At 43.3% G+C, this 16,632-nt stretch overlaps 1 protein-coding gene across 3 annotated transcripts in view; it reads right to left on the minus strand.

Moving 5' to 3' along the window:
- The window catches only part of PTH1R (parathyroid hormone 1 receptor), a 124,135-nt gene that overhangs the window by 36,616 nt on the left and 70,887 nt on the right, over positions 1 to 16,632 (minus strand). For 2 of the 3 annotated variants that reach the window (XM_013198019.3, XM_048053825.2), the window contains exons 3-4: positions 8,685 to 8,795; positions 6,885 to 7,003 (exon numbers count right to left, since the gene is read on the minus strand). In XM_013198019.3, coding sequence (XP_013053473.1) covers positions 6,885 to 7,003; positions 8,685 to 8,795 — 230 coding nt within the window. Of the gene's footprint in view, positions 1 to 6,884; positions 7,004 to 8,684; positions 8,801 to 16,632 lie in introns of those variants that run through there. The other variant, XM_048053824.2, reaches the window with a different exon arrangement.

Genomic DNA, 16,632 nt, shown 5'->3' on the forward strand with positions numbered 1-16,632 from the left:
GTCACTCTCAGGATTCAATTTGGTTGTCCTTGCACGTATCCCATCATTTTAGACACCCAAGTGTCCTGCCTGGCTTCAAGCTGCTTTTGCAGAAACGAATGAGATTAACTCTCATATTTATATGGCATTCCCATGCAGATGTTTCTCATCCTCCAGGACATCTCATTTGACTCTGGACATAAACATAACCTAAGTTTCAGCAGCTGGATGAGGCCTTCAGGGCTTCACTGTTTGTGTGCCCTGTTTCCTTCCAGTGTCACAGGGAGAGACTGGCTCAGACTGAGAAATCTGAATCTGTGTATCTATGATTATATGATTTATTGCCTAGGTGGCTGGTGGAAAGTTAAAATCTGAACATCATTGCATTGTGCCTTATATCCAACTTTCTCCTTTCAGCCTTTTTCTTCCCTCCTGCGTGAGACAATGGCAAGATGGCAACATTTATACTGTGAAGCTGAAATGGATCCAGTGGTCTTCTGAGGGGTTGGCAGGCAGTGCTGAAGGGTGGGATTAGCAGTGCATTATGAGAGAAGAGTATGTAAGGACTTTCCAGATCAAGTATCTGCAGAGTTTCAGAAAGCTGCTGATTCAGATGCTGCTAATGACATGTTTGAAATTAGCAGGGACAGCATTTTACTGTTCTGAATGATAAGAAAAGCCAGAAAGTCTCTGTCACTAGCTCTAGTCACTGATTTTCCTGCCTCTTTTATTTTTTTTAATTAATTAATTACTTTTTTGTTGAATTATTTAATAAAAGGTGTCACTTAAAAAGCTTAATGGCACGGAGAAGGAATATTTGCAAAAGGCACAAAATAGTTGCTGATTTCTAAAGCTTAAAGAAAATAATTGTGTTGAACGTGACCTTTTGTGGTGTAATTCTGTTACCCTCATTCATGGAGGTGTCAGGCACCTCAGAACCCCACAGTCTGGCTAGGGACTGGGGTAGGAGTCAGCTCTCAGAGCAAAGCACCTGAAATTAGCTGTTTAAATGCGTCTCCAAGTGTGTTGAGGGTCTATGTTCACATGATAGTCAACAAAGGAAGGTCTTCAGATTCGGTTGCCTACACCCAAGTACCAGGTGCTGTGCAAGATGTCTGAGGATATCCACATGGACCCCAGACACTGTTCCAGAAGAGCATGGGTTTCATAGGTATCTGCCAGCCTTGTGCTGATGTTTTAAGTAGTGTAACACATCTCCAGTGGCTCTAGGTGTCTAGGTTGTCTAAGTGCAGGCAAATTAATCAAACCCCTTAACTGCAGTCACCATTAAAAAATGGAAAAGGGTGGGGGGAAGTTTACATCTCAGAAGCCAGCTGAGCTCTTTGGATGCCCCATAGTAGCATATATTCCTGAAAGGTAACCCTTTTCCATGTCATGCTTGGTGGATCTATGGTATACATAGCCACAGGACATCCTGGAGCCACAGAAAAAATGTGCCACAAATCCGCTGTTCACATTAATGGTGGAAAAATCTCCAAATCCCATGCTATAGCCACATGCTCAAAATGCCCCACAGCTGTAGGCTTTTGGAGGCTACGAGTAGGGAGAAAATTTTCTTTGCTTGCAGCTTTTATAAACTGCTCCTAAGCACCTAATATGAGTCAGCAGTAAATATGGGATAGGAGGGAACTGCGTCTGACCATGTGTGGTCTTTCTTGTGTTCTGATGTGAAGTATTGTTATGTTACTGTTAGAAACCATCAGACTTTCTCAGCAGACTGTAGGCATAAAATATTATCAGCAACACCGCACTAAAAGGCGCTTCAGCATTTGCAGGAACCCAATAGACTTACCAAGACTATAGACATGAAATGAAGACTGCATGACAAGATTGCTTGCAAGAATAAAGAACAGGTCTCGATGATGCATTTTTATTCCTACGCATACTTTAAATCAGCTATCCGTCTTTCGTGATGTGAATGCATGACACTTTGATGGCATTTCATCTGTGTAGCTCAGTCTACACTGAGTAAACATGTTTTATGCCATCAGTTTGAGGCTACACAAAGTTATTGGCTCTTAAAAAGACCCCAGAGGGCTCCAAGAACAAAGGCCAGGCATACAAGATCTTTGGTCTGAACAATGGAGTTTAGATAAAGCAGCCCTGGACCATGCTGTGCCTTTCCTATTGTGTTTGGTATGTGATGGGGTTCCCGAGGCCTCTCTGATTTCTCTGGGAGCAGTAAAAACACCATGATATAAACAAGCAGTAGGAGAGGAAGACGGGATTGGTGGGCTGAGGTTTGGTCTTAGGATGGTCCATCTTACTAGGCTGGTGGTTTCCAAGCTGAGCTAACCTCCCAAGTAGCTGGCACATATTCCCCTTCCCCATGATTTCAGTAGATGTCACATTTACCCTTAAGCTCATCCTTGAAAAAAGGATGGGTTTGTCCCATTTTCAAAAAAAAATGTGTTTGGCATAAGTGTTGTTTTTGGGGAGATGGAGGAAATTTCTTCTTAGTGAGCAAAATATGCCATTTCTTCTGCCAATGTCTGAAAAGGTGAACAGAAAATTGACCGTGCTGAAGGTGCTGCTATTAGCTGGCTGTGCAAAAGGAAAGGGGTCCATGGTTGAAGTGTTATTATGCTTTTTAGAGAGATATTGCCTTAAATGCTGTCTGCTAATGCCAGGGCCTCATCAGGACTTCCCATGTGTGCCACATTTTATCCAAAGCCTGAGGAACCTGGACAAGGCAGATCACCCTGAATCCTATTGTTAAGGGAACCCAAGAAAGTGCTGAGGAGAGCAGCCAAAGGTCCTTTGAGCCCTGGTTCCTGTCTCCTCCCTGCCTAGGAGCTGACATCTAGGGTGAAGTGTGAGAACAGAACAAATATAGATAAATATATATATGTACCTATGTGTATATATAGTATCCAACGATCCATCCAGTGATTATGTAGCAGTGCTGAATACCCTCTCCTGATGTTCAGCAGCCTGTGGTGCAGTGACATGAAGCACAGCAGACAGACAAACAGCTGGTGTTTAACCACACTGCCTTCCTCAAAGAGTGAACACCAGCCAATCTGTTCCCCTCCCTTCCCTCGCCCTCCTGTCTCTCTCTAAACACTGGAGGGAAAATAAACAAAGCAGGGCTGCCTGGTCAGGGTGCTGGGGTGGGAGGCCACAGCTCTCTGTTCAGAGGCAGGGAGACCTTCAGAAAAGCCAGAGTGAAATTTGGATGGGGGATGGCCATGCACAGCTCTTGGGAAGGGTGATTGTTCTTGGGAAATAAGATTTCTCCTGGTCTTTGCTACACCGGTGAAAGGTTATCTTAAAAGCAGAATATGAGAGTTTGAGGAAGCAACCTGTGGTGGAGAGATGGCTTTCAGCACAAAGAAATCCATCTTATCTTCCCATGGTGTGCTGCTACGACACCTTCCTCTGAAACTCCTTCCCATCCCTCACTGAACTCCTGCCTTCTGCAGACCATGTCTGAGAGATGGGTCTTCGTGATAAGATTAATGCTATCTGCAAGGTATTTGGGGAGACACGCTCCAACAGCTAGCTGCAACCTACCTGCTCCCCTGGCGAAAGAGAGGACATCAATCTGGGCTGTCAATCCGGCGTCCTTCAGCAGTGCTAATTTTCCCTTAGAAAACAGCCCAAGAGCAATTGCTCACTGGGCAGTTACGAGCTGTTAATTCTCCTGGCTCTGATGGCTTTAGCATACTTTGCTAATTTCAGAAAGTGGTTTCCTTGCTGCTCTGTGTGAAATAATCCTATTTATATGGCTCAGGAAAAGGCAGCAAGAGACACAAACTTTCTCTGGGGCTCTCTGTGTACTGCTTTGGTCAATCTTATAATTATCCCACAGTGGCTAAAATGAGAAAACTACACACCTAAACAAACATGCGTGGACATATATATGTGTATGTGTAGATGGACGTGGGTGTTTATTTAGGTCTGTGTATCTGTATATAGAGCTATCTATGGCTATAGGCCTATTTCTAGAGATAGCAATGCAGATATATATAGATAGTTGCAGACAGACATTTTTTTCCTAATGCTTTCTAATGCACGGCTTCTTAAAATTTTCTCTGGTTACATCTGCTCAGATGCTGTCCTACTCAGAGTAGTAGGACAACATCTGAGTATTTTGATCTCCTTTCAAAATGTTGGTTAAATGCAGCTGTTACTGGTGACGCAAAGATGCTGTTCCCCAGGGGGGGAAATAATAATAGAAAACAATCTCTCTCTAAAGACGACTAGACTATCTTGCCAAATTCCCTGATTCTGACATCTCTTGACATATTTACTTCAAGAAAAAAATCAAAGGAAGGTTTATTAATACCAGTGCTTCAGAGTCATGCTTGGGTGTGAAAAACAAGAGCTCTTCCCTGCGCTCTGAAAGTCATCCCCCAACCAAGAAAAAAAAAAAAAAAAAAAAGAGGGTTGTTCCTTTTTTTCTTTTATTTCCACAGTGCTTTTCATACCGTAAGGCCCAATGCCAACGGACCCTCAGTGGATGTATATGCATTGCTTCACTTGTCACTAAAATGCAGCCACATCTGGGACAAAACATGGCAACTACACAATAGCATGCAACATCACTATGAGGTGAGTGCAGGGCTGGACAGTGGCCTCATGCAAATACAAGGTTAATAATAATAATAATAATGAATAAATAGTGTTGTTGAAAGGCTTGTGGTAATCAAAATTCAGTTCAAAAGCTGGGAGAAGCTTCCATTATTCCTAATGCTCTTTGGCCTTGGCAGGCATCACTTAGGCAGTACCAAACTGTCCAAGTAATCTGAACAATGAAGGTGGGCTAATTTGTCTTGTCATTAAATACCGTTACATCCATCTCTGTGTAGCTAGAGCAGGAAAGTAATGGCAAAAGATGACTGAGCCTTGTGAACAGAATAATGATGATAATAAGGTTCTTGGGAAGGTTTAATTAAAACAGTTCATAAAAGTAGAGGTCATAGGGAGGAGTAATTTTCCAAGTAGGGGCAGAGCAGTGAACAAAAATGCATCGTGACTCCTCATCTAATGTTTCTCTGCTGTTAGGAAGCACTGCTCAAGTGCCTCGTCTGTGAACTGACCACCTTTGCACTGAGGGGACAGACAAATACATGAAATCCAGGGAAAGAGATTTTTTTTTTTTTTTTTGACTTGCTCAGGTGGAGAGGTCTGCAGCAGATGACTCCCACCACAGGACAGGACATGGCTGAGAGTAGTGGTAAAGGGGAGTTGAAATGCCAAGAATCTGATGTGACCTTGTAAAGCTCTGTGTGAGATGCTCAATAACTCCATGATCTACTCCAGAAACTTCCCAGAAACCTCTCTGAAGCTAAAATAGCTCTTTCCACCACATTGACTGGGAGGAGACATGTCCTGCCAAAGCTGTTCTAAAAGCAAATGTCTTCCAGTGCTGAGACACCATGCTTAAGTAGCTGGAGCAGTACCTGGCATGTGCAACCTTGTCTGTTCCTTGACTTCATGATACAACACATGCAAATGCAGAAATAATCTCTTTCCTCATTAAACAACTTCATTCTCCATCCCTGGAGACATTCAAAGTTTGTCTGGACATGGTCTGGGACAACCTGCTCTACGTGGCCCTGCTTAAGTAGGGTGTTTGTACCAGATGACTTCCAGAAGTCCCAGCCTCAACAAATTTGTGATTAAAATGTTGCTTCACCGGTGAAGAAAAAATACAAAAACTATGCTGTGGTTGGATTTAAAATTAAGAACATTCTCCCAAAGGGACTGTGTGTCATTTTCAAGCCTGCTCCCCACCGTGAAGTTTGTGGTTAGATCTTTATCTCCAACTGTCTGAAAATAACCCTTGCTGCAAATGATCAGTCCCTACTACCATATCCCATATCCAAGGAGGACGTCTCCCAAATACCACTGAGAAATAGAGATTTCTGCTAAATACTTCACAAATTGTGAATAAAGCAGCAACCGCATGAGGATGGAAATGTCTTTCTCTGTGAAAGAAGAAGCTCACATCCTCTCAGGTGACTCCACTGACAGCAAAAAAAAAAAAATGTTTCTGCAATGCACTTGTCTTGGGAGAAGTTCAGAAGCACTGCAGAAGCACTACCCAGCTGAGTCCAGGCAGACAGGTGAGAAATGTCAGCTACTGCTTTGCCTGCCATCTAAATGTAAAGTAAGCACAAGTAAACAAGTAAGGCCCACAGATCCGATATGTGTGTGTGTATATATATATATACATATGCACATGAATGTTTGCCCAGGAGCATACCGAACCCTCTCCATGTGCTATGAATCTCTTTTCTAACTTCTGGACTAGTTTCCCTGCTTCAGGATTGCAATTACACCAGAATTAGTTCAAGATCTGCTCTCACATGTTCATGTTCTTTAGCACTGGACTTTTCCCTCACCCATCTCCAATGAACAGATCATGTAAAACCTCTGATCCTGTAGCTTATACCTTGCAACCAAGAGGTTCTCTGACAGACACCTACAGAAGCAGGATCGCTAATGATTTGTTTGTCACAGCTTTTAGCTCTCTGCTTGTGCATCCCCTAGCACAGACAAGCACATACACAAGGGAATAATTAATAATAATCTGCTAACAAAAATATTGTTTGGTGGGAAGAGGGAGTCTCAATGACATGGAGCATAACCCCTAACCACTTATTAGTGCCTCTGAGCCTGCTCCAAGTTTCTCCACGATCTCTTTACAAATGGGATTGTGGCAGCTGGGGGAACCCTTCCTGGCTTTGAGGACAATTTCCCATTCAAATAATTCCCATCAGAACTACGATGTGGCTTTGGCAAGCTTGGATGCGGTCTCCAACAGGAGGCAGCAAGCTAGGGCTCATCAAGGGTTTTAAGTGTGACCGTACTCCTTAGGCTAGCCCTGGATGAGGGGCTAACCCCATGCCCCATGCCCCAGTGCAGTTGCCTACCCTTTCCCTCGTCTCGTTGGTGAGGAACTTGGCACATTCACTGTAGTTTGCCCAGGTGCGGTTGTTGCCTGGGACCAGCTCCCAGCTTCCATTCAGGTCACACCGGCGATACGCGTGGCCTGTGGGAGAGAAACGAGAGAGTGTAAATGGGGCTGGTAGAGCAGGAGAACCTCTTCAAAAGGTGGATGCCATCAACTACAATACCTCTTGCCTGCTTTGAAGCTCAGCTGCAAGAGCACAATTTCCATCTCCTTTGCAACCTTAATAGTTTTCTAACTGAGAGACCCCAGACAGCTAATAAGAAGTTGCACTTAGTTTAGATCAAGATATTGGTTCTAAAACTAAGGGGAGAAAATGCAAAAAGTTCCAAAGCACAAAATAATTCTCAGAGCTGCATCTCTCTCTACAAAACAAAACAAAACAAAAAAAAACCAAGCAAACAAACAAAAACCCACAAAGAGAAACCACTGATCCTCATTATGCCGCTCGTAACTTTACTGATGAGTACATCTCAAGGTAGAGTTTTCTATGGCTCCCCTCTCTTATGATGATGGAGGAAGTAGAGGAGGCATGGTTTCATTCTGGGATTCAACTTACGGATGGAAACATCCATGTTCAGAGGTCTGTGTGGGGTACAATTTCATGGGCTGTGTGTAAAAAATACTATTACAGTTAATGGGGATGAGACCAATCAAGAGATCCATCTGTCCAGTGACTACAGAAGGACAGTTTGTAGAGAGATCTGCTTCTACGAGTCTTTATACGACACTTACCCTGTGTGACTTGACCAGTGGATGCCAATGAGGTGGGGAATCCATGCCCTGTTGGTTTGTGGAAGAAAAAGGGATGGATCACCTGTTCCTCCTGGCTTCTAACACGAAATCTATGTGCGTGGGGTCTCCGAGAGAGGACATCTGTCAAGGGTTAAACTGGCTCAGCTCAGTTTCTTATAGAAAAGGCAGAGCAGGCTATGTGCAACCAGAGTGCATGGAAATATAATTACTTGTTTTCTGAAAACAGCAGCAGTGCTCTGCTGGGAACATATAATCTTAATTCTCTAATTTCATAGGCTTTGGGTGCACAGCTTTGCCCGAGAAAAGAGAATACGTTAGCTTTGAAAATACTCTGAGGGGCGAGTGTGCTTCAATTGCTTCTAAAAACATGCACAGACTTTGTGGCACCAGAAGCAAGCCAAGAAATGTGCTGCCTGAGGGAAAGTGAGATAGGGAGGAATTCACATGTTCTGGTTACCAGCGCTGCTCTCAGATAGCCACCGTAGGGGTCTGGGCAGAGAGCAGGGGTTACAAGCAACAAGCTGGTGGAGTGAGGAATACAAATCAGGAGGATATCTTATAGATTTCTGTTGCCACACAAAATTTGTTGCAGCAAACAGATGTGCATTTGAAACCCTCCAGGACTATCTGGTTGTAGTTACCAGCCATTGCAGTCTGGCTTTGGCAGGTGGGAAATTTGGGATTGTTTATGTTAAAATAGTGCTTTTCTTTTTCTCTCAATGTAAAATAAATAAATAAATAAGATAAAATAAGATTAATAAAATAAAATAAAATAAAATAAAATAAAATAAAATAAAATAAAATAAAATAAAATAAATAAAATAAAACAAAACAAAATAAAATAAAATAGGAGTGTCTTTACTCCTTGTTCAGTGACTCCCCTGCTTAGATGGGAGTCACCATGTGATAAGCAAAGGATGCGAAAGAGGATTTCTAATTCTCTGACTCCCAGGTCTCTCCTTGCTGCAGCTTTCCAGGCTCTTCTGACACCGAGGACAGCACCTACCTTTGTGATTGAAGTCGTAGATGTACTCTGGACATGGCATAGCCACCACTTTGCCTGGCACGCCTTCCGGCCAGCAGACAATACCATCCCACTCAGGAAGACAAAAGCCATCTGGGGAAGAGACACAAACATAAAAAGGAGTCACTCAACCTGCAGAGGTGACAGATTTATCCCTCAGACCCAGAGTTTTGAAAGGGTTGTCCATGAAAAACTGGCAACACTGCTCTTGGGCATCATTCCATTTTTCTTCTCAGTGTTTAGCTCCAGAAGGCGTAGCGTCTCCCAGGTTTTAGTTCAGAAGGATGTGGTCGGCTGTGGGATAACTGGTGAGCACTCTCTGAGGGGGGGCAGCACTTTTCTTCATCCAGAGAGTGGTGAGGCACTGACACAGGCTGTCCAGAGAGGTTGTGGATGCTCCATCCCTGGAGGTGTTCAAGGCCAGGCTGGATGGGGCCCTGAGCAACCTGATCTGGTGGGTAGCATCCCTGACCATAGCAGCGAGATGGAATTAGATGAATTTTAATGTCCCTTCCAACCCAAGCCATTCTCTGGTTCTGTGATTCTGGAAGCTTGCTTTTACCTGTGAGCTGGAAAAGAACAGAAATGGGGCAGGAGAGCAGAGTGGAGAACAGGAGGACTTGAGCACTCAGGACTCTGCAGACTTCTGGGCAACCTGGAGGTGGCTGAGGGAGCTTGGCTGGATGTAGGCTTGATGTGGCAGCAGAGGATTAAGCCTGGGCTACAGTACCATATCAAGGAGATAAAATATGTTGGGGTTACATTATTGTGAGGCTCATACCTAGCAGTTCAGGCCTCCCTGAAAGGCAGTCATTCCCACAGATGAGATTGGTTGTGATTTCATGCCTAGAGACCATCAATCCAAATTCAGCTATCATCTTTACTTATCTTTTACATCAGCCTGTGCTATGCTGCACCACAATGTTTTGCTGCTTTCCCAGATGCCTTTGCATGCCTCATTTTGACTCCATTAGCCCCAGATTCCCTCTCCCCCTGTTTCCCTGGGATGTCATCATGGGGCAAGATGCAGGTCATGCACTGATTGATTTGGAGCTGTGCCCATGCTAATTGCCTGGCAGTGTACACATGCTGATTGACGTTCCTTCGCCTGCTGCCAAGCACAGCATACGATGGTTGAGTTTTCCCAGCTTTTCCCCTTGCTTTCTCACTAGTTTGTATTTCTGCCTTTTGTTCAGTCACCAATTTTCACAAAATGAGAAGAAAGAAAACGGGCAGGTGGAGAATATCCTGGGAGAAGTTTATCTCTCTGTGTGGTACCACTTTGAAAGGCTAAGTGCTACTTCCTAACTTTTTGGGAACGGAGTGGTGTGATGGTTGTTAGTGGATTTTTCTTCAAATCATCCTTGTTATACCCTTTTTTCCTTGAAGAAAGCTAAAATACACTTGAAGGAGAAACCCTGCTTCCCCCCATGAGGTCTCCCTCTTCCCTCTGCATATGATAGTTACTTGAAGAAATCTGATTTATGTGCTTTGTGCAAGGAAAAGCAGAAGGACAAACCGAGAAAAAAGTCCTTTCTCACCTTATACACTTTTCTAAAAATTGTCGAGTATGTGTAAGTAAGTATTGAAAGTACTCTAATTCTTGTTTTGCAGTTTGCTGAAACTTGAGAAGTAATTAAGCAGGTCTTCTATCACCCTGAAATCATGAGAAACTTTGCTTCTCTCTTCACTAATAGACGTCCTGGACAATCCTGCAGAGTACCCTATGTGAGCAGGTGGGCTGAGAGGGGTCAGGAGGGAGTCTGCTCGCCATGGGGTTTGTCACCGGCTTCCAAAAGAGCTGAGAAGCAGCCCTGGTTTATTTGGTGTGCAAGGGACAACGCCACCACTTGCCCACATTTGAAGGGCCACGACATCCTCCAGGCTGCTAGAAAGCTGTGGGAAATGACCCCGTGTTCAACACCACTTTAAGAAGAAGGAAGCCAAATCCACCCTCCACCTCCTACGTCCTTCCAGCTTGTTGGTTGCCCCTTCCCTGCAGCTTTTATTCCTAAGCTCCCATTCCCATGAGGGAGCACGTTCCCATGCTGAAGTGTGGTTCAGCATGGGCTGTTTCCCATCCCTGAGGAGACTGGGAGGACTATGTCCCCAAATTTAACCTAGTGCTTGCATACTCATTTCAGTTGGGCTGTGTTAACCACCAGTTAAAATCCAGCTACAGTAGCACATTTGAAGTGAAAACCAATTGCTGGTGAATCTGCTCGAGCTCCACTTTCAGAGCAGCCCCTGGACTCTGTACCAATGGCAGCCCACAAAAGGAGTTTATCAACGGCACATAAAGTGTCTGACAGAGAGAAATTACATGAGAATCAAAATAAAATGGAACAACCTGCTCTTATCTGCAAAAGAGCTCCACTAGCAAAGAAATGATAAGCATGGTCAAGATCTCAGAGTGTTTCATTAATATTAAAGCTGGTGCTTTAGCAATCTTTCACCCAAACGGCAATTTATCCTTTATAATGCATGTGCTTTCACAAGATTAAATAAGAATCCAGGTTTGCTTTAAAAACCTTTAGCTGGTGTGGTGCCTTTCAGGGTCAGAGCTGACAGTGATCAATTCAGTTTGCTGGCATTTTTGGACATGAAAAACATCAGAAAAACTCATAATTTAACAGTCTATTCCTTATCTTTCATTTAGTGTTGATGAAAAGGACCAGACTAATCACCGCCTATCTTCTAAAGCATTTACTAGGAGTGGGGGAAGAGGAGCTAGAATTCCTTGGCATCAGTGTGATAAAAAGGAGGAAGAAGTTTATTGCATGTTCTCTGCTCTGAGTCACATTAGAGGAAGATTAATACTAGATTTCCTATTCATGAGAACTGCGTAAGCCCTGCCATTTGGCTCACTGTGTTGCAGGATAACTTACACCATGAAAAACAGTTTATTTATTTTTTTTTTAGTTCTCTCTAAAGATCAAAAGAAAAAGGAAAAAAATGTCCCACAAAATTTGGATTAGGTCAAAATGTTATTGCTTCTGAGTTCTTTCTGCAGACAAGAAAATAAATAAAGATTTCATTTAGCCCTCAAAGTGCTCTTGATTAAAATAAAATAATTCTTCTTACAAAATAAATAAATTTGGGTAGATTTTAAAATGAACACTATGGAGAAGCAACAATGAGGAGAGGAAAAAAAGTGATCTGAATGCCTGCTGTGGAAGTCCTTCCACTTTTCTAATGTGTTCAGAATGACTTGCAAAGTTCAGCCTTCCCTCGTGAAAAGTTTCATTAAATATCGCACAGCAATTTTTGTCCAGAAAATGTTAATTTGAAAAAGTGTCTGGTGGTACTCCTTCCCATGTTGTAAACACCACCCCCCCCCAACACTTGCAATAGACAAATGCAAAGGAAAACCGATACTTTCTGGATAACAGAATATCAAATTATTTACTTTTGCTTCTTTATTCCCTACTGTCACCCCCCACAGAAGCAGAGGGTTGAAGGCGCTGTGCAGGAAACATGGTGCAAACTGGCATTGGGACCCCTGTGGACCGCTGCTTTATCATGTGGGCAATCTGGGGAGCCATCAGCTGTCCCAGAAATCTGAAAAAAAAATGATCTCTGGCATATCTCACTGCATCTGAAATCTTCCAGTGCCTCTATGTGTTTACCCATGGAATTGATTCGTTAAAGCCATCAAGGATCTCATGGGACTCAATCTTCAGGAAGCATCTGAGTTTCCCCCCCAAAAGTGCAAACGAATCTGTTGCCACTATTGTGAACTGTTATGACACAAACATCTTTAACCTCTTCTCCACCTCTTCACCTTCCACTCCTTCTCCCGCCCGGCTCCATGCTTTGAAAACCCATTTCAGACAAATTCAAAAGAAGGGTAAGAAATCTCAGTTGTCATTTCCTTCCTGCAAATTTCTCTGGGAGCGATGATTTGTAGAGACCTCCACCACATCCTTTCCTGCCGCCATCACCCCACTGTCTCTCTGGTCTGCACAGCAGACACCTTTACAATTAATTTTGCTTCAGACCACTGGTGTAATAATTGGGACCAATTGAGACTAAATTCTGCATCTTCTGCCTCCAACTTTCCTCTGTTTTGCTCACTCCAGAGATCATTTAGCAACAGAACTGGTGATGAAATGGAGACGAAAGGTATCACATATTCCATTGGTATTGTGCTGGAATCCAAACAAGACTTTTTGTTTTTCTGTTTTCTCAAATGTTTCCTCCAAATGTTTTTTCTTGGTTTAGAAAAATATTAACACTACTAGTAACTTGGCTCCTTCCTGCTGTGTTCCTTTTCTCCTGGTCATTTCTCAAAACAAATCTACATTGAATTACAAGAAAAAAATCTGAAAAATGGTGAGGAGAATCAGGAAAACAATATAAAAATCCACAAGCTGACAAGTTTTCCTGATACATTAAAAAAATATAAATTTTATAACTTTTATTATAAGCTGCCATTATTATTATTTTTTAAACATCCACCACCTGCAAGTAATGTGCTTTTGGTACGCTAAAAATAAGTAAGTCTGTCCTGAGACACTGTTAATAATGTTTAGAAGGGATCATCAGAAGGGATCCTGTTTGTTGTAAATCCTGACTGAAAAGCTCTTGACAAATTCCTCTTTTTGGTGAAAAATAGTTTGAGGGTTCAAATATGCTGTTTGGATCAATGCAAGTGGGCAGCTTTGGGAAAAAGGGTTGCATGTTCCAAGTGAACTGGGAATGCTAAACATTTATTTCCTTGGAAGAAGTAGTAGAATTCACTGAAGATGTAAGTCAAAAGGAATGCATAAACTTTAAGAAAACATGTAAATCTCATGCATATCCCACATCCTAAGTGTCTTGGACATGTATCAGTCATTTGGGCAATGCTGGATGGAAGATATGGCTTGTGTCTCAGGCATGTACGTAAATGGGAGAAGCTCCTTTGCATTCAGAGCTATAGCTGTAACTTAAGAATGGAGAGAGAGAAGGGGGGAATGGCACCAGAGATTCTTATATTTAGAGGACATCACCAACAACTTTGGTGCTTTTTCATGACACTGTGAGTGGCTGGGTGTAAAGTAAGACTTCCTCCTTCTCTGGAGTGTTTACAGATGCTTCATCCTGGTGTCTCCCTTTCCGTTTCCTTGGTTTGGTATGAGTTCAGGGAGACACAGTGATTGTCCTTGTGGAGGAAGTGAGGAGCAGTGGTTTTCCTTGGAGGCTGCACATTCAAACAGAAATGATGTTGGGACTGTTCCCTCACCCTCCATGAGTTCAGCCTCTGTCACCTGTAGCAGAACAGGGCTGGGCTCTGTGTTTGAAGAGAGTTTCTGGGTTCTCCGCCAGGTAAAAAACCTAAGCTCTTAAGATGGGTTAAGCAAACCCACCTTGCTAAGTAGCTTGCTGGATCCAAATGATATCCTGTGTGCTTGTCTCAAAAGTAAGAGATGCTCATGGGGCAACCTGCTTTAGCTGGCAGTCCTGTGTTCCCTATTGCCACCAGGGCTGGAGAGGGATAACACTTTCACTCACTGGATTTCAGTCACTAATAAACACATATTCAAGCCTGTGTTCTCTGCTTAGACTCTCGGACTACAAAGCTATCACAGCCAGGTTGGTAGAAGTCAACTGCTGAGGCTGGAATCAAAGCTTTGTCTCCTAAGGTATATTCGGCTTCTTCATTCCACTGTAATTTGCTAGAGGAGGCTTCACAGGTCCTGACGTGTCCTTGCTACAGGTCAAAGAAAATAGCCTCTCCGGGGGAAAGTTTGTAAATTCCTTTGGCAAAGAGAAACAGAAAGAAAAAAATCTTCCAGCAATGGGGAAGGACTAGTAGAGTGAAAGAATTTGCTGGTGTCTCTGAAGGAAAATAAAATAAAATAAATAAAATAAAATAAAATAAAATAAAATAAAATTAAAATAAAATAAAATAAAATAAAATAAAATAAAACAAATAATAGAGAATGAGAAAGAAGGTTTTTCTTATCCTATTGGTAAGCCTTATGAATGGAGATGAGCTCTGAAAGTGGGAGAAGATGCATAAATAAGCATGTGCAAACTGGCAGTGAACAGAGCTCATTCTGGAAATTAAGACAGAGCTTCTGCCCTTCAGATGATCTTGTTCAGGATGAGAACTCTGGAAACAACAACAGGTTTTGTGTCCCTAAATGGTGTTAAGGTGGCATCTGATTAGATGGAATGGATGCTGCAACACTTAGGTACAACAACTTCCTAGGTACAAAGAAGCCAACACAGCCCCTTCTATAAGTACTTGCTATGCCCTCATCTCCTGAGATGGAGATTCCCAGCTCACCACTTCCTCAAGATAAGCTAAACTGCAGCAGAGCTCAGCTTTCTTCCACCATTTCACTGTAAACCTCACCTCCAGTTTCCTGATGAATTTCCCTTAAGGCTATTTTACTTTGCTCTTCAGACCATTTCTCCAGCTCACTTGAGACCTCTTACATTCAAGTCCTGTTTAATCTAGGTTCTTCCTCATGTCTATACCTCCACCGAAGAGCTCACATGTGTTGTCAAAACTTCTTGGTCTTATTATTCATAGTAGGTTCATTTTTTTGGATGGTAAAGGTGGGACCTAATATTACACACTTCTTAAATATATGTATACATTTGCTGATTTCAAATGGCAGCATCTCAGGATCATTGAAATGGGGTTGCTTCCCCAAACATTCCTCAGTTCTCTATTCCAAAGCTACCAGCACCTCAGTGAAAGGCACTGAAAGACGTGGTACTCCACAATAATCTCACTACACTGGGCAGGTATAAGTCACGACTCTGATTTATTTCTCTGCATCTGCATGCCATTTTGTTATAGTTTGTCTTTGCCCACCTTATAAGGCTGCCCTGCAAAACCCTCCAGGAGTTGTGCCTCATTGCCTGTGATGTCTGAAGGTTACCATTATAGCATACCCATTCCAGTTGGTTGGACTGTCGTGAATGCTCCCTTACAGCAGCGCCATACTACAGAGAGGTTATAGTTGCACCTATTACTGTAGTTTTAGAACAGACGTGCCTTACAGCTCTCCTTAGTCCTCGAGGGTTGAAATCTCATTGCACGGAAATTGTCTTCATTAGTGCAAGCCAGTAAGCTATTCAGGACGGAGCAAGCAAATGCTGTTTGATACCACTGCTGCGGGACTTGGCTTTTGAAGGTTGGAAGGCTGGTCTTTTTGCTTGGTAAAAGGGCACATGAGTCTCTCCAGTTTGCTCTGCACAACCCCTTTCTTCATCTCTGCTTGCACACCTGAGCCCTGTCGGTATTCCCAGCACACTGCAGGTTGCTCAAGTGGAGGAGGGAGGGAGGGAGAGGTGAGGTGCTTTCGGGCCATGCCTGCTCACTGCTCAGACTGCATCCCCGGGATGCACTGAGGGCTATTCTCCCTTGCCTGTCACATTTCCCTTGCCTCCTTCCCCCTGTCCTTCCCTCCAGTCTCAGTTCCGAGTCCTATGCAAACGGTACATGCATGTGGAGAACACATTAAAACCATCTGTGAAGCTGCTTGGCAGCTGGATAAATGCAAACATGGTCTCGAGGTGTTTATCTAGGGGTATGGAATATAAATCAGACCGACTTCTTCTGGCACCATGCAAGGCACCAGGGAGACCACATTTGGAATACGGTGTGCAATTGTGGTCACTCTATTACGGGAAGGACATTTGGTGGATTGGAAACAGGCAGGGAGGAGCAACCAAAAAAATGACCCAGCATTTTGGGACAGGAGGGGGAGAAAGGGAGGCTTGGAGGGCCAGTGGCTCTGCATAGGGTGTTTGGTGCTGCAGATGTATTTCAGACCTGGCTGTCAGAGCATGTGTGTGTGTGTTTATCTCTGTATAGATGTGTAGGTGGGTATGTGTGCAGAAGGGTGTGTGCTGTTGTTGGCCTATGCTGTGCAACGCAGAAGTGTGTATCTGTTTTGGGGAATGATGCTCTTCATGCCTCCAAGGG

This window comes from Anser cygnoides, chromosome 2, assembly GCF_040182565.1.
Source record: "Anser cygnoides isolate HZ-2024a breed goose chromosome 2, Taihu_goose_T2T_genome, whole genome shotgun sequence".
NCBI lineage: Eukaryota > Metazoa > Chordata > Aves > Anseriformes > Anatidae > Anser > Anser cygnoides.